At 42.0% G+C, this 21,072-nt stretch overlaps 1 protein-coding gene across 4 annotated transcripts in view; it reads right to left on the bottom strand.

Moving 5' to 3' along the window:
- Positions 1-3,002: 3,002 nt before the first annotated feature.
- Positions 3,003-21,072, bottom strand: part of ARHGAP17 (Rho GTPase activating protein 17) — a 38,791-nt gene continuing 20,721 nt past the window's right edge. The window contains exons 5-21 of one of the 4 annotated variants that reach the window (XM_065732727.1): positions 20,084-20,195; positions 19,817-19,893; positions 19,517-19,628; positions 18,507-18,575; positions 18,266-18,347; positions 16,178-16,305; positions 15,684-15,795; positions 15,070-15,151; positions 14,547-14,627; positions 13,970-14,083; positions 13,625-13,716; positions 13,325-13,481; positions 11,848-12,090; positions 9,755-9,918; positions 8,746-9,360; positions 7,934-7,957; positions 3,788-3,876 (exon numbers count right to left, since the gene is read on the bottom strand). In XM_065732727.1, coding sequence (XP_065588799.1) covers positions 7,935-7,957; positions 8,746-9,360; positions 9,755-9,918; positions 11,848-12,090; positions 13,325-13,481; positions 13,625-13,716; positions 13,970-14,083; positions 14,547-14,627; positions 15,070-15,151; positions 15,684-15,795; positions 16,178-16,305; positions 18,266-18,347; positions 18,507-18,575; positions 19,517-19,628; positions 19,817-19,893; positions 20,084-20,195 — 2,263 coding nt within the window. In that variant the 3' untranslated portion in view covers positions 3,788-3,876; position 7,934. Of the gene's footprint in view, positions 3,877-6,011; positions 6,057-7,933; positions 7,958-8,745; positions 9,361-9,754; positions 9,919-11,847; positions 12,091-13,324; positions 13,482-13,624; positions 13,717-13,969; positions 14,084-14,546; positions 14,628-15,069; positions 15,152-15,683; positions 15,796-16,177; positions 16,306-18,265; positions 18,348-18,506; positions 18,576-19,516; positions 19,629-19,816; positions 19,894-20,083; positions 20,196-21,072 lie in introns of all 4 variants that reach the window. The other 3 variants (XM_065732728.1, XM_065732726.1, XM_065732729.1) reach the window with 3 other exon arrangements.

The raw sequence follows: 21,072 nt of genomic DNA, 5'->3' as shown, positions 1-21,072 counted from the left end.
TGACACAGCCACCGCAACACAGCCGAGGCGCGGCGATGGGACGAGCGGTGCCGGGCCCGGTGGCGCGCACACCCCAGGGAGGGCGGGCCGGGCCGCGGCTGTGCGGAGCGGATAGAGCCGAGCGGATCGATAGTGCCGCGTCTGCCCGCAGAGCTGGCGGTAGCACGGGGTGCTCCGAGAGGCGGCCGTGCCCCGGCCCTGCAGGCGCCCACGTCGGGTGGATGGGGCTGTGAGCACTGATGGAGCCGTGGGTGTCCCTGCTCAGCACGGGCAGCGGGACCGGGCAGCGTTCAGAGGTCCCTTCCAACTCGTGACTTTGTGACTCAGTGAATACCAGCAGGAGCTGGGCTCCAGCTACACTTAGTAATAAGGTTTAGGTACAGATTTAGGAGCTGACATGAATTACAGTGCTGCATGCTTCAAGAAGCGATTCCCATGTTCCTGTTAAAGAGATGCTTTCGTGCTTCTGAATAACAAAAGCATGGTTTGTGAATCTGAGCATGCAAACAGCGAGCTGACCTGCTGGAACTCCCCGTGTGTGACAAGCTGTTTCTTTTGAAACAAGGTTATCACAGAGAACTGTTTGAAGGGGCATCAGAACACTACACAAGAGAGCAAGTCTCGGGGCTGCTGCTTCTCAGTTCCAGCCACGTTCTTCATGGAGTGGAAGTAAATTAAAGGAGCTCCCAGTGGGATCCAGTGGCCTCAATTCAGCTTCGTACAAACGTGGCTGCTCAGGTGCAGCTGCCTACAAATGTGCGACCACCTCTCACACCACACACTGGTTTAAAGCAAGATCGAAGGGCTGAGCAGTGGTGTGGGGTCCCAGCAGCTTTCCTCTGGAATTTGCTGTCCCCTGTACTGCACTGAACTGCCCCAGAGCAGGGATGTGACAGCAGGAAGTGCTGTGTTCTGTAATAGGAACATGCTTCGTCCTCAGTGCCTGGGTCTCAAAGGCAAGGCCTGTTGACAGGAAGGGATGCTGAAGAATTGGTTTTCATTGAGATATTATTTTGTAACATGCAGTTCCATGAAAACTTCCCCCTTCTGTGAGATGATCCTCGTCACCCAATGGCCAGGGTGGGGGTGGGAGGCGTACACATCGTGCTCAGGCAGTGCTGAGTGCAGATCACACACTGCCTGGGTCATGAGGCACGAATACGACGATACAAACTGCTGTTCTTAAGGACAGAGTTCATTCCCTTTCCGCTCAGTGCTCTTCTCCAGGAAATCAAAGTGCTGGTGGTGGCACCCAACATTCCGAGCAGGCTGCTCCCAACGTGGAATGTGGCAGTGGTGACATCTGTGACACATGCAGAGGACTCAATGCAGTCGCTGTCTATTGACGAGGTGGTCGCAGAGTGCCTTACGCTCCTGATCCATGTGGCAGCCCATGTGCTAAAACCTGCTGAGGTCAAGTTCCCATTTTGCCCCCCCAGCCCCACGCTCCCCTTCACCATCCAGCAGCTGCACAGAGGATTCTAGAGGCAGCACAGAAGCATCACAAAACGTCATCCCTTTATTCCGTGCTGCTTCTCGGACCTGTGCTGGGCTGCTCTGTGCAGCTGTTTGAGCGAGCTCATCCTCAGTGCCGCCACAGCTTCGTGCCCTGGGAGTGCAGCTCCTGGGCCATGTCTCTGAGCAGTGCTGAAGGACACAGGAGCAGGGAGCAGCCCCAGCCCTGCTGCTCGGGGCCAGCTGCCCTGAGGTCGCTCCCAGCCCCGTGCCCTCGCTGCACCAGCATCAAAATGCTCCTTGTTGCGCAGGCTGGCGACGATGCCAGCAGTGGCAGTCTGTGCACTCCAGGGACTGTTGGCTATTTATGTACAGCTGAAGAATGCATGAGCTCTGGCGATTTTCTGAGAATGTATGTGAGTCCTGTGGAGTCTGCCCTGGATTCAGGTACGTTGCAAACACAGTAACCTGAACAAAATGTATTATGGGACATGATGGAACTTATAGGTGAGCTAATGAGCCCAGTGAGTTGCATGTGGTGCTGTTATTTGCTCTCCCTTCACTCACAGAAGCCGTGTGGCCCATTCCCTTGCACTTGTCTGCCTGATGCAGTGTGCTCCCGGTGTTCCAGCTCGCCCCTCATGCTTCACACTGAAGCACACACAGAGATGCGTGCCTTGCGGTGCAGGTGGGAGGAGCTGAGCAGCAGCAGCCCAGCAGCTGCACTGCCCGGGGTAACTGCGCGGCTGTGGCTGTGGGACTGCAGAAGCGGCCACGTTAGTGATACACGTGAATAAACACGCCTTAGGTTGACAGAAGATAATCTTTATCGTGGAACCCCACGCCCAGGGGACCAGTGGGCTGTTCCACTCTCCTCAGACCCCCAGCCACAGCTCCCCAGCCCAGCCCTGCAGCCTCCGCCCCCTTCCGGTCACCTCCACCGCGCGGACGGTACTCCCTCACACAGCCGCATACACTCTTATTTCACACCTTCTATTCCCGCCTCTCACCGGCTCAGAGCCAATCGCTGCCTAGACGACTCCGGCTGGAGCCAATCCCGGACCGCCTCGCTCTGCCCAATCCCCGCCGCAGTTCACTCAAGGCTTGGCCCGCCCCCCAGTCCCACCTTGCTCCGCTTCATCCAATCCCGACTCGCAGACACTCCCGTCCCGCCCAAACCACCCAATCAGCGCCCGCCCCGTTCGGCCCGCCCCCTCGCGGCTGTGATGGCGACTGGAGACGGCGCAGGGTCCCTCTCCCCGGCAGTCGCGGAGCGGCGGCGTTCGGTGCTCCGGAAACGACGCAGCTGCCCCGTACGGCGGCTGCCAGTTAGAGCGGGGACAGGTTCACGGGGAGCGCGGACGGCCCCTGGAGGCAGGTGGGGCCGGGAACCACTCTGCTTGGACGGCCGGGATTGGACAGTGCGGCGCTAAGTGGGCGGATCCTGCCTGAGGAGCGGGTCGGGATTGGATAGCACAGAGCCGGGGGGCGGGGCGTGGAAGGCGCTGTGCCACAGAAGGGGGCGCGGTCTCGGCGCACGTGAAAGAGGGCCCGGACTGACAAAAGACGGTCTTTAATTTTATAAACGTTCACCCAACAGATGCACCAAAACAGATGTTCAAAGTTCTTTTTTTTCTTCAAAATCCAACCGTTTCCTATGAAAGCACAAAACCACAGTTTTATCTCAAAACGGTCATTAATTTCAAATAAACAAAAGCAGGCTGGTTAATACAAATAACTATGAAATAGGGATTAGGTACTGATCACAGAGTAGCGCTGAAATGATTACGATACAGTCAGGTTCCTCCCGCAGTCGCAGTCCGTGCAGCCACTGAGCGGTGACCGAGAGCCAGCAGTCACCACGGCCGCCTTTGGTTCACGTCTCCAAGAGCTGCAGCAAATCAGTGAGGGAATGTCTCTCTCGAGGCCTCTCCTCGTAACGCCTAACAACTAGAATAAAAGCCTAACCGCGGCATTAAAAAGATTACTTCCGTAATACATGCACTTTAAATAACTAGGAATTCGCTTCTTAAAATCGTTTGGAATTGCGCTGATACCGCGGGTACCAGCAGCAGCTACACTTCCTATGCACGTTTCTGTGGTAATTCACTCCTTCCAGGCGGGGTTTTGAAAACAGTTGTGAGACACAGATCATTCCAGCTCTGCTGCACGGCTCCTCGCCCCGCGGCGATGCACCTGTGTGGGTTTCTGTGCCGGCAGAAGCAGCTTTTCACTGTTGGCTCTGTCAGTTTTCCCGTCAGGAGAGGAAAGCACAAGGTCTGGGCTTCCTTCACAGAGCGGTGCTTTCTGTGTCATTGTCAATATCTAGAGCGAGGTGGTTGTGCAGTTCTTTGCCTGCTGTCTCTGTAGGAAGCTCTGCAGAAGGGTTTTGAAGTGGTTCTGGAATACTGGAATTGGAGTCTGCGCAAAAAACGGAAGAGCAAGTTTAGCACTCTGGACAGGGACATCTCAGTAGTGCATAGCTGCTGCATTTCCTTAGAAAGAAAAGGGAAAGGAAGGATCAACGAGGGCTTTTATCAACGAGTTTTATCTGACAGAGGGCTGGCACACACACTCACGTACAACTGAAACATGGAGCTAAGCCAAACTAGAAATCTCATCTTGGGGTCACTTCTCCCATGTACCTTCTTTTAGCCATATACATTAATGCTTTTATTTCCTATGAATGGCAGAATGCAGGTATGACAAAGTCATGTTCCTCAACACCCTCAAAAAGTGATGCTACACCCTAGGCAGTCACATCAGAACAGGATGGTCACTGAGCATGAACGGGCACCTCCACACCAGCCCAGTGAGCTCCACCCGGGGCTTTTAGAAGCAACAAGCACGGTGACAGCAGGATGCACTGACCCAAGAGGAAAGAAATAATCTGAGCCAAATACAGACAATACTCATCTCTTGTGCACAACAGAATATCACATTCTTTGCCCCGCACTGATGAAAGGAGAACTTTTTTTCAAGCTGAGGTGTTCAGGAAGGACAAAATGTTTCCTGGTGTCTGACTGTGCCAGCAGGTAGAAAATTTAAACTGTTCTGGACTTCACAAAAGATGTAAATGAGTAGGCTGTCATTGTAAATCAGCTTTGTAAAACACTAAGCCACAGCATTACTTACTGCAACATTCCAAACAGAAAATTGTTTAGATCTATAAATCCAGCTAAGTACCTTGCTTTTAAACCCAGGTGGCAAAGACAGGAATCTTGTATAGACTTTGAATCCTATCATAAGCATTAAGTCTTAAATTTAGCATAGAAGTTACACTGCAAGTGTTTAAGTTAAAAACTTCTGAGCTAAACAACATGGAAAAGCCCAAAGCAGATACAGAAGTGAAGCCCAAGGCAGCATCCCCTGCTCCTTTCCCAGGCCCAGGGGCAGGCACTCTCATATGAACAAGTTCTGTAGTGGCACTGCCACTTCATCACATTGCTGCCTGGCACCAACTGGCTTGTCGTGCACAACACAGACAAATGTTCTGCACGCTGCTGGAACTGTCTCACAAAAAAGATTCCAGAATTTCTGCACTCTCCTGAAGTACAAAGTGCACATTTTATGTCTTGTATCAGTCATGGGAAACACTGTAACCCACTAAGAAAAGGTGAGCATTTGGGTGGTGGAATCATCCAGAGGGTGCAGAACAAATCACCTCACTGTGAGGACTTGTTAACCACCACCCCTGGGTGAATCTCAAGTACACTCTCCTCAGGGCTCATTCTGAAAACCAGTGCCAAGTGGCTGTTCAGCACACCTTTGAAAGCAACGAAGGAAACTATTTCTGTGCTACTTTCAAACCAAGCTCCTTTCCACTTAGCCTCAAATCCATGTGTTTAAAATGAAAATTTAAGTACTTCTATAATCAGTTGATTTAAAATTATTTTTTAAGTTTTGATTTTTCAGATATTTTACTATTGTCATCAGAAGCACCGTTACATAGAAAAAAAACTGTAGTCAAGTGATTTCCCAATTTCCTACGTATTCTTTTGCCTCAATTCCCCATGCTATGGCCAACCACAGAGAAGGTGTGTACGAAACCCAAGCAGCAGAGACACTGCTTTCTCCCCAATATCTGTCACTACCACCAAACGTTCATTGAAATCTGATTCAAAAGATGTGCTTCAGCCTTAGAAGCCCACACAGCTCCCTGCTGCTATCACATATTGAGGGAAAAAAAATCCAAAAAAGAGGTAACGAAGTGTGAGATGCCAGAGGAAAGGAGTATTTGTGGTTAACAATACAGCTAAGCTGAACGCAAGGTGAAACTCTGTACAAAATACATGGATTTCTACCTATGATTTTCTGAAAGGTGAAGAAGTAAAATGGGAAACTGGCCAGTCAAAACAGGAATTTTACACATTCTAGTCTCCAATACTTTTAGTATGTTAATGTAAAAGCAAGCATAAACAGCCATGCTTTTTGCATGCCACACTAACGATGATGCAAGCAAGCAGTGTTATTTGGGACAGGTTAGTAGTGGGCATTAGCACACACATGATTACAAATTAGCGACATTTTTGGCCAATCATATGCCTTTTCCTTACCATTGAACTTTCCAATACAGTTCATACTGAATGCAGGTCAAACATCTAGATTATTTAATAAAATCTTTGATTAGAATATTCTTTTCTAGGGCTCGTAACTTTAAGAGAATTAACAGAATGTGAGGCGTTACTGACCAGGATATGGACACAAAGGAATTCAATAGTATCCTGAAAACAATTCCAATTCTCATGCTGATATTACAAAGCCTGCTGCCAACTTAATTTTGGGTTCTGTTATTCCTGGTTTCCTTCACTCCATTATTTAAGGTTAAAATTGAAAATAGCCTGTGAATCAGATAAGCCAGTTTATAGTACCAGCCAGTGCTTAAAAATAAATATTACATGTGTGTGTAAATGTTAGAGCAGATACTCTTATGTAATATGCAGTGGTGTTAATTCAGAACAAATACTCAAAAAAAAACCTGATCTGGAAAAGCTGGATGATCCTGCACTGAGCAGACTGCTTTAGACAAGCCTGGCTGTCACTTTAACTGCTCCCCAGCTTTTTGTTTGTTTTCAAAACATACCAGACATTCTAGATTCCTTTACCAGCTTTGCTAAAGACTCCTTCCTCATCAGCTTTCCTTGACAGTTTCCTGTGGGGTATTCTTTCCTACTGTTTACCATACACAATTCACAAAGCCAATATGCTAAGGTTTGCACTTGGGAGGAACGGTGTCTATTAATTCTTTTTCAATGTTTTCAGGTTGATAATCAGATCTTAATTATAGTGTTTCTTGTTTGCTTGGTAGTTTCTTTAATTGAATCCAAACAAGACAGCTGTGTACTACTTATGTTAGTAACCATTGAAAACGTGCCCTCCCTGGAAGTCAGCACTGACACAGCAATTCACAATCCTCTCCTCAAGTCACAACCACTATCACATGGCAGATGCTTTCTTTGTGTAACTTAAACTCCCCCACTAATGAAGCAGCCCCCTGCATACCAGCTGGTTATTATTTAGAAGGCAAGCATTTCTCCAGTTACACTAGGGTAAAACAAATCCAGCTTTAACTGCTAGCATTAAAGCAATTTCTCTAGAACCAGAAACATTCTCTTCACTTGGAGTTTGGCCCATCAGCATTGTTCCCACTCTCAAATTCTTAAAGATCCACAACCTACTGCCTTAAGACTGAACTCAGTTTTGAAATGAACTGGAGTTGTATTTTAGAGATGCTGATAAAAAGAGCAGGAATACAATCAGAAGATGTCTTATTTTAAAACACAAAGCTACTTTTTAGTTGTTCACTGCTCACTTCTTGCTAGTTTCCTCTATATAAAACTATCCTTCTAAGCTTGAGGTAATTCCAGAATGCAACCTCAATTTTTCCAGGCTGTCATGCAGTTGTTACCCTAAAAAGGTAGCATGTTTCTGAGCCATTACATATCAGTGAGGTTATTAATGTGCTGTTTGGCAGCTGTGATTGAACAGACTATTAGCAAGGCTGGGGCTGACAATGCAAATGCAAACATGCCAGAATGCAGATACTGCTGCTTCTGCAAAGGGGTTTAGTCACATGACTGATCCAAGTTAAAATAACTAAAAACCTCAAGTGAAAGCTACACTAAAATGCAACCACAAAACACTGAACTGGAGGAAAAAAACAAGCTGCAACAGTTGCCTGCACTGACAAGGAGAAATCTATTTTAAATGGGTCGCTGCTTCACACCTGGTGAATGTGGGAAGTGTTATTCACTACAGTTATTTTTACCATTTGTTCTGAGGTCTTAATTAATATTCACAGGACTATTGAAATTAAAAGCATAGGTCCTAATATGTCTTACAAGCAGAATGACATGAGATAACATACAGAGTTGACAGAGAGCACATATTCCAAAGCGCATATACAAAATAAAGCTACAAATAAAATATTGCTGTGCAGGAGCATTTTAGCTGGCATTGCATGTTTCTAAGTACAAACCTTATTCGCAGTAACCATCCCCACCTGTGAAGGCACCATGGGGTAAAGCTGTTAGGCAACAGAATTTACACTTTGCATTCCAAAACATTAGTCTCATTGTCAGAAGCTGCAGTGTCATTAGAAGATTTTAACTATTATTGAACATGAGTAAGTTTAAAAGCATTAGTGTCTTACACTTGCTATCTTCTCCTTCAGAACCTCCTAAACCAAGCAGAGGCTCATCAGAAGCACATCTCGAGATCTGCTAGCTTTTACTTTCTTCAGCAATTAACTTTTTCCCAAGATTTAAATTAATATTATTCCCTAACAAACTAATAACTGTGAGCCTCTTTAAGTTCCTGTGAGAAGACAGAAAATTCATCTTTAATTCATGAATGCCTTAAAACAGAAAAAGAAGCCTGCACTTAAAGCATGAAGATCAATCTAGAAGTTAGCTAAGTGTATTTGATTCTTCAGCTTCCAGATTTCTGACTTAGAACTCCATCAGGTTTCATTCTCACCAAGTTAAATGTCTCTCACACCAGAACACATATCAGTGACCCCTTTGTCCAGCACAGAAAAAAAAAAAAAAAAAAAAGCTAATGCACACTTTCCCTCAAGCCTTTCTGCCTCATGAATGGAGACCTTCAGCATGCTTCCACCCGAGATCCCCATGTGTAGAACAGATGTGTGTGCATTATAACTATAAATAAGCTACTTAGTATTTTAACTGTTGCTTGTGCTTGTCAATTAAAAGAAGTTACACACAGCTACAGACATTTTCTTCATTTCCACTCCCTGAGGAATCACTGAATATGAAAGAATCCACTCACCTGTTACTATTTTGGAAGCTGTTTGCGTGGGATTTGCAATAATACCATCTCCAGCCAGCTGAGAAGGAGGATGAGGAGGAGGGGGAACACTGGGTCTGTTTCTGGGCTTAGGCACTGGCCGTGGCCTTGGCAGTGTGCCACTGTGAGGTGGAGAGTGAGACTGTGAGGTGTCTTGAGTAGATGTCTGCGGCTGTGATGGCGGGGAAATAGTACTGTGCTTGCCTAGAGGGGGTGTATCAGGTGGTGTTGGAGTCTGCGGAGGAGTGTAACAGGGCTGCTCTGGTCCATGTTCGCTGCTGGCTGCAGCAGGAGATGCTTGACTGTTTGCTTTGGGCTGCAGTGGAGGAGTAGCCTGCGTTGGGGGCTGTGGTGGAGGGTGGCTGGGAGCTTGGATTGGGGAAAGGCTGCTGGAGTATCGCCGAGGTGCAGAAACCTGGGAACTGGAGGTCAGGGCTGCTCCCTGGTTTGCATGTTGGGCAGGAGGAGAAGAACTTCTGGCAAGTGGCTTTGGAGAGATAGAAGGTGGCTGAGCAGCTGGGGCAGAACTCTGGCTTCCTGGCTGCCCTGGAGGGGGGTTGGCTGGCTTGGGAGGTGCTGGAGCAGGCTTTTTAACAGCTGTGAATGGAAAAGGTGAGATTTCAAGGCTAAGTGTTGTGACATCAAACTCCTAAAAAAAGGAATTAATAGCTGTATAGAATGCTTAAGTATATTATTAAAATAAAATGGTGCATTACCAAATAAAAGTGGTATCAAAAGGAAACTATAGAAATACATATGTTGGTTTGCTAATCAACAGACAATTGATTTCACTAAACAGGATTGGTAGCATTACTACCAGCACCCAAGAAGGAACCCAAAGATGCATACAGCTAGGCCCTAGTGAAATGCAAGAGAACTGAACCATAGTCTGGAATAAAGGAACAGAAGATGGTAACAATTTTAGCAAGTATTTTTGTAGTATGTAAAGAACAATTGGAACACAGCACTTTAAAAGCCAAACAACACACACCTCTCCTCACTGAATGGGGACTGGGACCTGCTGCATTCTGTGGCTGATTAACAGAAAGCTGATTAGTGCTACTTGCTGACTGGCTTGGGGCAGTGCTCACATGCCCACCATTTCTCACAGGTGGAGGAGTAGCTGAAGATGAGTTGTCCTTAGGTTTTGAGGCACTGAAAATAAAAAATCTCAAGTTAGAAGATGATTATAGAATGCACTGTGCAGACCAGCTGCACCACTGAGCTTCACATTGTAAACCATGCTCTAGTTCTGATCCTCAGGCATCTTAAAAAAAAAACAAACTTCTGCACTGGCTGTTATTACTGACAGACTGAGCACTGCTAAGAACTCTTCAAACAACTCACAAGTAGGCTTCAGGCAAACCAGTACAAAAGATCTGTTACCAAATTAAGTCAGGAGTCCAAGTAGCTCTGCAGTATCACAGTTCCTCTTTGAATTAGACTCTGGTATTCAGAACACAGACTTCACACCACAGCACCCTTTAGGTTCCTTAAGGAGAGTCCCACCAATAACGTTCACATAAAACGACTTCTCTCACTTCCTCATTCCTATATATAATACAGTCACTATTCCTGTAAGTGTTAACTTTTCCCAAACACTGTGTCACAGCATCACATCCAATTCACTGGTAAGGAATGAGCAGTAGCACTCTGTGAAGTTCTGCCAACAAAACCGACTTGCTGCATAACACACACAGTCCAGGCAGGTGTAGCCCTCACTGCTCAACTCCTCAGGGACTGCAAAAGCTGCAGGTGGGGAGAGAACAGCAATCCCCTCCCCACTTGCTGAAACTCTCTCCACTCTACCTGGAATTAAATTTTTACCCTGCTTCACCTTATCGTGGGAGTGCAATCTCAGAAGAGTATTTAAGAGAACAATCCCAGTAAAACCCTCAAAATTCAGATCAGGACAACTCAGTTTTCTTCCTGACTTTTGGCTACGAAGAACTGGGGAGAAACAACAGAGTATGAACCAGCCAGGGTGGTTCTGGGCAGCACCACCTCATCTTACTTCCTACATACTTACAGAGTTCGTTCATTACTCACTGCAACACCTACTCCAACTCAAAAGGATAAAAACCTTTCAATTACTTACTAGCACAACCCTTATTGCTTCAGATGCTATTATTAGATTTCAAGTTCTGCTGCATAGAGTTTTCGTGGACTTTAAATGTAATTTTTAGATGCTACACTCAAGGTTTCCTTTTAGCTTCCTTTGCTACAGGAGACATCACTGGAGAAACACTGGTCTACAGGGGATATTTAAATGAGATGTTTTTGCAAAAGCATCACTTGGGACCAAAAGCTATATGCAAAAGAATCAGTGCTGCATGAAAACTCCATGATGGCTTTTTAATGTAAGATGCTATGCAAGAAATTGATGCTTGGGGAGCACTACATGCATTTTTATTCATTTGCTACATCTCTCAGATCTCAACAACAGTAAAAGCAAACTGCTGCTTTCACCATACATAAAAGTAAGAGCCAAAGCTACTGCAATTATTCTTGGAGCCCAGGTATTCTAATACTGAAGATAGCACAGTTTCAATCACAATTAAGTAGCAAAAGAGTCTGTATACATGTTTTCTCCCAAAGAAATATGATAAATTGACTTCTAGTTTTCTAGCAAGTCTAGTCACCACTAACACTTGCCACAGAAGAAAAAGACAAATTCAGATAACATGAACAAGAAACAACAAAGGAGACCAATGGGTTTCTAGCATTGCCACTGGCAGGTTTTGTTCTTTCAGCAGCAAACTGAAACATTGACACCTCTGGGTATAACTCAAAAAGGTCAACGTGGGCAGCAGAAGTACCATCCTTTTTAGTATTTTTCATGATACATTTCCCCAAGAAATTCCTTATTTTAGGAAGATCAATTCTGGAACAGATGTTCAAATTCATAAATAGACGTAGAAAGAGAGCTCTTTCACAGTGCTTGTGCCCATATCTGAAAAAACTTTACATACAAAAACATCCACTCTAATTAAAGGAGGTGCCTTCTGAAGTGGATATATAGCTGACATCATCAGTTTGCTGCTGAAGCAGCCTGCTAAGCCAGCAGGAAGCTGTGCCTCTTACCTGACATCCTCATTTCCTTGACTTTGTAATTGTTCTGCTGTGCCAGCAGAGAGAGCAAAACCAGCACCCACTGGGCTTGTTTCAGCCCCAGCAGCTTGTGAGTGCTGCTCCGCTCCAGAATGAGCCAGCATGCCAGCCTCCGTTGGTGGAAGTGGTGGCTGGAAAGCTGGGGATGTGTGCTTTCTATTTATAGTGCCACATCTCCGAGGGTTTGCTTGGAAGTCCATAACCTTGACACCAAAGCTACAGAAAGAAGAGAGAGTAAACACACCACACCAGCCAACACCAGGTAACTAAAGCAACAAGACAACTGGTTGTTATAACCCACAAAGACAAGTGCAACCCCTGTTGCTTAGCATGCAAAGCAGCAACAAGGAAAGCTCCCATTGTCTGCATATAACACCATTAATGTTAAGACATGCAACACTACTCAGCTCATCTGCACAGAGGAGTAAACTAAACATAAGTGGAACAAGTTACTCAATAACACTTGAAGACGGACACTGATGACAATGAGGTCAGAACATTCAGTATTTTTACATGTAAATACACATTTCCTTTCACACCAGATTATCTACTCTCTAAATATGGTATGTAATAGAAACAAAAATCACGTGTCAAAATCTCTAAGGTGTTGTACAGATTTCAAGACATGCTAAAAATGAATCTGGATATATGCTTCTATGATTTGCTTTGTTCAAAGATGGGTACTCCATTTAACTATGGATAAAAAACTAACAGATTTGAGAATGTTTAGTATATTCTAGAACTTAATTTTATGCCTGTTATGTTAGAGACAGTGAATCCTGCACTGATTTTCTTCTGCTCCTTCAGTCAGTGCTGATACAATTATGTGGCTAACCACAGTTAACATTAAGGTAACAATTTAACACTTATATAAACAGCTATAAACAAAACAGCACATCACATCACTTCAATATTCATGGTATGAGTGATAATAAATGAATGTTACACTACATGATACATGGTAAAACAGCATGTTTTAATTTAATTTTATTTTGTTTTTTTTAGCATTTTACTATTTGCCATGGTATACTGTACCATCTTCAAATCAGAAGTCCTATCATGAAGGCACCAGGTAACACCACCTCGGCTTATGGGCTTTGAAAAGAAGCCATGGAATACCAGAAGTTAGATACTGACAGATGTTACTATATACACTTCTGTTTCACTGGATTTTAGACCCCCCACATCTGTAATAGGAAGATGGTGATTGAAAGCAGTAATATTTGCCTTTCTTTTTTACATAAAGTCATGCACAGAGTATATCTAGTACATTACCTTTGAACCTTCCTCAGGCTGCAATAACACAGGGGAAAATAAGTCACTATTGTTACCTACAGCATTTTCCATGAAATTCTCCTCCTGAGACCACTAAACGTGTGTCTAACTACAGCCTAAGCAGTCCAGTTCTCAGGAGTAAGGATTTAAAACCTAATCTGAGAATGAAGCATACCTTTCCTTCTTCAATAAATCTCCTTCCATTACAGCCATACTAACAGGCCTCTTCCGTTCCAGTGTCCCAGAATCATATTCATTCCCAGTGTGTGACAAGTGATTTGAATTAACAGCAGGAACTGCAACAAATGCTCCAGACACGTTGAAGTCTTGATCTGGAAAAAAGGCAGACAACATTTATCAGATATATACAGATCTACAAAATGGTGCCACTTACACACAAAAAAAAGCTCCTGGAGGTTTACCCGCATAGGGTTATCACAAACACAGAATTCCTTTAACTACAGCAAGAATTTACCTCCAGGGAAGAACCAGTCTGCATGCTGAATAATCGGCTCTATAATTGCTACCACATGGACTGAAGTTGCTGCTGCCATTTCAGCAAGGGATCTGTGGAAGAAATGCATGGAACAGTGTATACAGTTTTATCAGAGTAAGAAAATACGAAATCTGGCCTTAAACAGCAAGTTATGATACACACGATGAACCAACACTCCCTTAAGTACCACACAGAGCAACTTGGAATAATTTTTTAGTCAAATACTCCGCTGCTGTGAATAATCTGCATGATTTAAAACAATCTGATGGGAAATTCTACAACTTCATGGAAGTTCTGTTTGGTACTTTTCCTAAGACCACTTACCCTTCAGTTTTTGCCCATAACAAGTTGGGGCCCAAGACTATTGCGATATTGCTCGGTGTCATTTTGTTAACATCACTGTTCTGTGCAAGCTTTGCTAAAAATTTGATTAAATACCTAGAGAAAGAAAAGAAAAAAATTTTTTCCATATAATGTGATGGAACCTAGTAAAACATCAAGAACTTAATTAGCTTTTACAGCAAGTAATAGTTCTGTTCAATTTGAGAAGACAGTACCAACTGAGAGTTTTTCTTACTGACAACAACTTGGCCAAATCTGAAGAACTCCCATATTGTTGCCAAAAGCATAATCCTTTAAAAGGACGAGTTCAGTGCATCACTATTCTTACTATTTTGATACAGTCAATAGTAAATTAACTTGATCAAAAAATTCTACTACTACCCAATCAACACACATTAACTACCTGATGAAACAGGATGTCATTTCAGAAACCTAACAGAATTTGGCCAAGACAAAAAAAAAAAGAGAATTTGAGTTTCAGTTAATCAACACTGAATCCTGCTGCTGCACAGCAGCTTTGATGGTTGAGCACTACAAGTTACTATATGTGCACACATACCTGAAATTAGCATGATAATGCTTAGGTAATTTGTTACAAATTTTCCATAACTCTTGTAGCTTCTTATCCAGGTCCTGAATACTGAAAGGAAAAGAAAAAAAAGGTATCACACCTTTCTTAATAACCATGAAAATGTTATCTCTGAAAAGAACAAAAAGAACTGTGTAATTTTCCATTTATGCCTAATCAATGCACAGTGCTGCATCCAGTAATTCAACAACCTGCTTTTCAAATGCTTGAATTACCTCAACCTTCAACAAAGCTGAAACTGCTTAAGCATCAACGCTATTCAGGCAGTAGACTGAAAGCAGCTCTTGCATTTGAAGATAAAACAGACATTTCACCACATGTGCACAATTAAGATATGACACGAAACTCTAAATAATTTGCTAGAGAAAACATCTACATGTTCAGAAATGAAAAACATGAGCTTGGACTTTTCTTTTGATTTCACATGAAGACCCAAATTTCATTAAAAAATATGTAAAATATTTTTCTACATAATCACTTTTAGCATGCTTACTTCGCAGCTTGTGTCCATTCTTCATAAAGACTGTAGGTCATTAAAGGCTCTGGCAATTCTCGCAAATAGGATTTCAAAGCCCCTGAAAAGCAGAACAGACAAGTTCCTTAGTCAATGCATTCCGGCTATTTAAAATTGCAATTTTATCTACACAACAGGACTCAAGACCCAGTGAAACACCAGGACAGTCTGACACTTCCATAATCTGATCAATGCTTAACACAAGAGGCCTGCCAGTAATTACTGTAATTTGATAGGAACACTTATTATCACTCTACGAAGCATCCTTCAGAACAACAACCTTAAAGCCACATATGGCTCTAGGCTCGTGAGAATTGTTAGCAATGTCAAGGGAGAGAAACATTATACTGGAATTACCACGATCACCTGAATTTTTATCACCACTCTGGCATGCAGACACATCAAGCATGTTCAGCATGTGTGCCCTATACATAACCATGTTAAGTTACACAATTAACTGAACTTTCATTTTACTTCCATACACTGTTTATCTGCACAGAGATCAACACCATAGGAAGTCAACAGTTAAATGAACAGAATAAACTTGTGTTCTACCCATTTACATCTGTTTTGACTCAGAACATTCATAGTACCTGCAACAGCATGGGGATCTGAATAAAATTCATCAAGTTGTGAAGTTGAACAGTCTAAGGCAGCTTTAAGCTTTTTTAACTTGGAGGCTCCAGCAGCAATTCTGAACAAGCCCTGCATGACAAAAATAAAAATGTATTTGACTGGTAGCAACACGTTGTAACAAGCAACAGAAAAGTTTTATGAGAGACTCTCCCAAAGCAGTTCATAGTTCAGTGTCTTCCTCATTTGACACTGCTTTACCAAGCTGACTTCTGATGTGTCACTGCCATTTGATAATGTTTTGGTCCCCATCACCCTTGGTCCATTACCCATCTTTCATTCTACTCAACTCAAATATACTCCAAATAGTGCTGAAGCCTTTATGTTACAAGACTTAATATTTACATTAATGAGAAAAGTTACTTAAGCAAACTTAAAAAGCACAGACACCAGTCCATGAGTTTCACAGTGGCTTTTTCCTTTCCTTCATAGAGCACGATATAGTGTTACCTACCTCTTCTCTCATCCCTGTCTCCAGAAGCATCATCACACAGGCTTCAATAGGGATTGCAATTTCACGACCACTGCGCTTGAGATGCTCTTCTAATGGAGTTCCAAAAGCTGGTTTTTCAGTCCATTTGTCTAATTGAAGAGTATCAAAACACTGAGCAAAATGATCTAACAATCACTTGAATTACATCCCAGGCAAGAAAAGAAGAAAGCCTTTAGTACAGCTCAGAAATTCTCAGCACACAGTAGGAGGTTTACAGCCTTTGTCTGGTAAAGTCCCTCATATGATGAGTAAAGAGAAGAGGAGTCTGCACGCATCCCCAATAAAAGAATACTTCTGCATCTTTCTGGATGGCAAAACAAATACATATCCATCATATAACTGAAAGCACATGTCTCACTAGGCTGTCACATGGCTGACAATTACATTGACTCTGATCTGCTGACTCCAAAAAGACTTAACCTTACAAGAATCTTTGAAAAAAACTTTGCCCAGATTGCAGGATCTGGGCTGATCTGAGTTTTATCTGTATTTAAGGTGGATATAAACAGAGTTGTTAATATAACATTAAGTTTACTGCTGATTTAAAAATCAACAGCTTCAAATAGGTGCTAATATTAGAACAATCACATTTACAGCATATCACTAACACTCACATGGGTTTTCAACTTAACATCTCTTGATTGTTCCTTAAATTTACAGTCAAAACCAGTATCAGTTTCTCCAAACAGAATGCGAACTTGTTTCCAACAAGTTATTTTTCACACGTTTTTCTGCTGTTTTAATTGAAAAATGCAGATGTAAGATGTTTTAATTGTTAGTAAAGATGCATTCTTTCTTCCATATGGAAAAAAGGTTAAGATGTTGAAAGAGTCCTTCTAAGACACAATGCATTTCTGTAAAGATTTTCTTCTCTTTAAAAAAGAAAAACAAATCAACAACATACTAACTATATCCCCTTCACATGGCTTTATTTCCCCTCATTCAGTAACATACCATGAGAAGCCCATGCCATTTTCATCCGTTTTACAAATTACAGCAAACAAGAAAATCTTAGTAGTTGTTCAAAGTCACAGTAATATAACTGCAGCTAGAAACAACTGAAGTCATGTCCTACATTTATATCTTAGACACTGGACCACTCAGACCACACCCCTCCAGGGACATTTCCTAAGGAATGCTAATCTGTAATGAAGCACTCACCATATGAAAAGCTCTGCACAAAGCAGCTAAGCAACAAAGAAAAATTAAACTTGGATCTGTGTCTCTAAACAAAGCCTTCCACACAGCCATAACATCTTTCAGCAAGATGATCATGTTCCTTGGTATCTTTAGTCTACTGCTTCATCTTTTCACAACATGCATGTGTTCTGCTACTGAAGTTAGCTGGATCTCATTCAGTTCACAATGTCACTCAGACTTTGTTCAACCTACTTCTTCAAAGTAATTAGTAATAAGAAACAATACAGTCAATTTGGGATAGTAACCTCAAAAGCACACAGCAGAATTCATACCAAAACATTACTGACTCTGCTTATTTTATGCTGACAACAAAAAGCTTAGTAGTATGTGGAAGAGATGCAGCTGTCTGTCTTATTAGCTCCTTAACTGCTGATATTCAACACAGCAGACTCACTGCAGAGTGCACACTGGGAAAAAAGGTTGCATAGGAAGGGAAAAAAAAAAAAGCTCCTCAGAATCTTGGGAATTTTTCTGCTGATTGCCTACAAGTCATTCAAGGAACAAAAACCCTGAAGTTCCTAAATCACAAAGAAATTTTCATTGCATGGAAGAGTCAGGTATGAATTAGCACAAAAGGTCATGTGACAAACAAATAGAAAAATACTTTCTTTACCCTCTCATGTATGAGACAGATCCTTAGTATTTTATTAGCGTGTTAAAATATGGTTGGAGAACTCCAGAGAATAGAGCAAAGATGGAATTATGCTTGGGAATGCTAAATTGTTAAGTAGATCAAAATGACCTTATTTATTAAGACTGCATGCAAAAGAATCAAGATAAAGGAGGAGAATATTGTGCATAGGTGGCACAGGCAAAGAGAAGCATCAGCCAGAGCACAGGTTACTTTACCTTGATGGGCTTGAATTTCGGGTAGGACCTTTTCTATGACTGTTAATGCTTTTCTATGGTAATCTGCTTGTGCTTCTAATAACTGAGAACAGAAGCCACATTTTAAAAAACAAAAAGATCATTAGCTTCTGATGAGCACATAACATAAGACTAGAAGGTTTAGCACACAAAATGTAACCTCTGACAATTGAGTGTCTATGATAAGTGCTGCAGTCAAATTCATACTGAAAAAAATACTCACCATAACAAAAAACTTGGCATATTCTCCTTCTTTGGACACAAAGTTATACATATCTGCTGCTAGTTGATCCTTTGAAAAAAGAAAAGGATACAAAATAGCATGTGAAATTTACAAAGGTATTTCAACTTATACACAAAGACAGTATGTACATCTATTTCCCCTGCACTAAGTTTGAAATACTGATTCAGGCTGCATAGACAGCCAGTAATTCACCCACTCTGCTATACACAGTAAGAGGTAAGCTCAAAATGAGTTTATGAGATGGCCTAGTGTTAACTCCTACCTTCTCTTCTGAATTAAAAACAGACATTTTTAGACAGCATCTTATAATTGTGTGTGTGAACACAATATAGAATCTTATATTCTACTATTTTTAGGGCAAGTACATGCACCAGTGCATTTAATTTCTAAATTGTTGGTAATACGCTTTAAGAACACACAGTTTGTTCTCTTTCAAGAAAAATTCATTCAAAATGCCTGCTTAATATAGCAAAGAAGGTGGCCACTTAAATAAGCAATTAAATTGTATGGTGAGATTATTTAAAACCTACCCTAGAATGAAAAGATTAGTACTACTAAAAGGTTTTGGAGTCTCAGCTCAACTGCGTCATAATCTAGCATTTGACAACTGAAAAGTGAAACTGAATGAAAACTGCTCAGAGCTATGCTCACACCTACTGGCTACTCAGTGTCTTCAAGCACTCAGACCCCCTGAATATTTAAGTCAAGGCTAAGGCAGTTCCTTCTTAGAATTGTTTCAGACTAACACAGCAAATAATGTAAAATACGTATCCTAAAAATTAAATTTCCTCTTAAATTAAAGCACTTCAGTGTTTAACTAGCCCTAATTATACCTTTAAAACATACAGTTTATTAACAGATGCTTAAGTTGTGACTATAAGAAGCAAGACAGTTAGTCCCACAGGCAAGGTTTATGGAAGCAGCCATACTCTGATTGCTATTGTTGCTAATGTGAGATACGTGTAAAGGGTAGAGATGCCTTGTTATACCTTGCATTGTTCTACTTTATTTCCAGCTTCATCCATTTCTTCCTTAAGAGAATCTATTTTTGAAGGATGCATTTGAAAATTTGTTCCTGAAGTCTTGTGGGCTTGGTTATACCTGTGGAAGAAAGACTTCAGTCATCTGGTGAAATCCAGTATTAATCAAGAATCTGCACTGAGGGCTCCCTTCTAAAATTGTCTGCTTTTGACAGCGGTTTTCAGGAAGCAAATATCAACATCAGATCAGGTGACAACAAGAAGCTAATGTGAACAGAATAGGACTAAGTATTTAAAAGTGCTTCTTACCTTCCCCTAGCAGAATCCCAGTCCAAAACCAGCTTTGCAAGCTGCTTCCTCTGCTTCTGAATGTTAGGAATCTCTACCTAAAACCAGAATTCAAGGCATACATTTATTTTTGAAGAGTGCAATATGCTACATTTTGTAGATTTCATGTTCACTTTCCACCACTAACTCATGATTAGCTATCTTAATAGCAATGAGATAAATCCTTTTTTGCTCAGTTGATACATAAAAATCCACATTTATTTCTTCAGCCAGGCTGACGTGACTTACCTCTGTTAGCGTGTTCAGTGGTTCTAAAATATCTTTTTCAATCTGTACTTCATGCTGGGAGAGCTCCAATGCCAGTTTATTCTCTGCATCACCACACGTATCTAGCATTTTCCTTTAAGAATTGTAGGAAATGGTTGCAATGTGAGTTACTATTGACTAAAGAAGAAAGATTCAAAATAACAATTGCGGGGCTTTGTTCTTTGCTACCCTTTTGGAAAGCTTGCATTGTACAAAGTAAGCCATTACTTAACAGCATAAAAACAAGCTGTTCTATGCTGTCATTGGCAAACTCAGTATAGGCAAGGAGTGTTATTAAACCTTTGCTGTTTGTAATTCCTTAGCCATTACAATAGTTTTAGAGGCTTTAAGTCACTAGATGATTATATGGGCCCCAAGAACAGAGAAGTTAATATTTATTTTGAAGCTCATCCTTCCATCTTACCAGGCACAGAAAGAATTGCTCAACGCAGTATTTAATTTTCTCCTAAGCCACTTTAATACAAAAAAAAGCCTTTATGCCATAATGCTAGGCAATCAAAAGGAAGCAGTCACAGGTTCCAAAATCAAACTTTGACCTTTGCTTCAAGCCTGCTTAAGGAAAACGTTCTCTTTATAATTTTTACCCACGTTCAAATATCACGCAACAGATCACAAAAATGTACACATGTTTTTTGGTTGTTCACGCTGTCTCCATTAAAATCTGTCAGCAACAAGAAAATAGTTGCTTCAGGAATTCAGTATATTGATGCTTGTTTCAACCCACTTTCCTGTAAATAGCAATGAAATACTTTTTGCCAGGCTAAGGAAATTGGCATCACTTTAAACTAGAAGTCATTAATGCAAATCTGCAGAATAAAGTATTTATACTAGATTTGAAACTTGAAATTAGGGTAATCATTTTAACAGTCCACAAGGAGAGAAGTTCATTTTCAAAAGCTTTTACAACAGCAGAATATCAGAATCCTCTGGAATGCAATTCTGGAAACAAG

This window comes from Cyrtonyx montezumae, unplaced genomic scaffold (assembly GCF_038088225.1).
Source record: "Cyrtonyx montezumae isolate F1298 unplaced genomic scaffold, pur_monq_1.0 scaffold_16, whole genome shotgun sequence".
NCBI lineage: Eukaryota > Metazoa > Chordata > Aves > Galliformes > Odontophoridae > Cyrtonyx > Cyrtonyx montezumae.
This window is presented reverse-complemented; position numbering and strand designations above follow the sequence as displayed.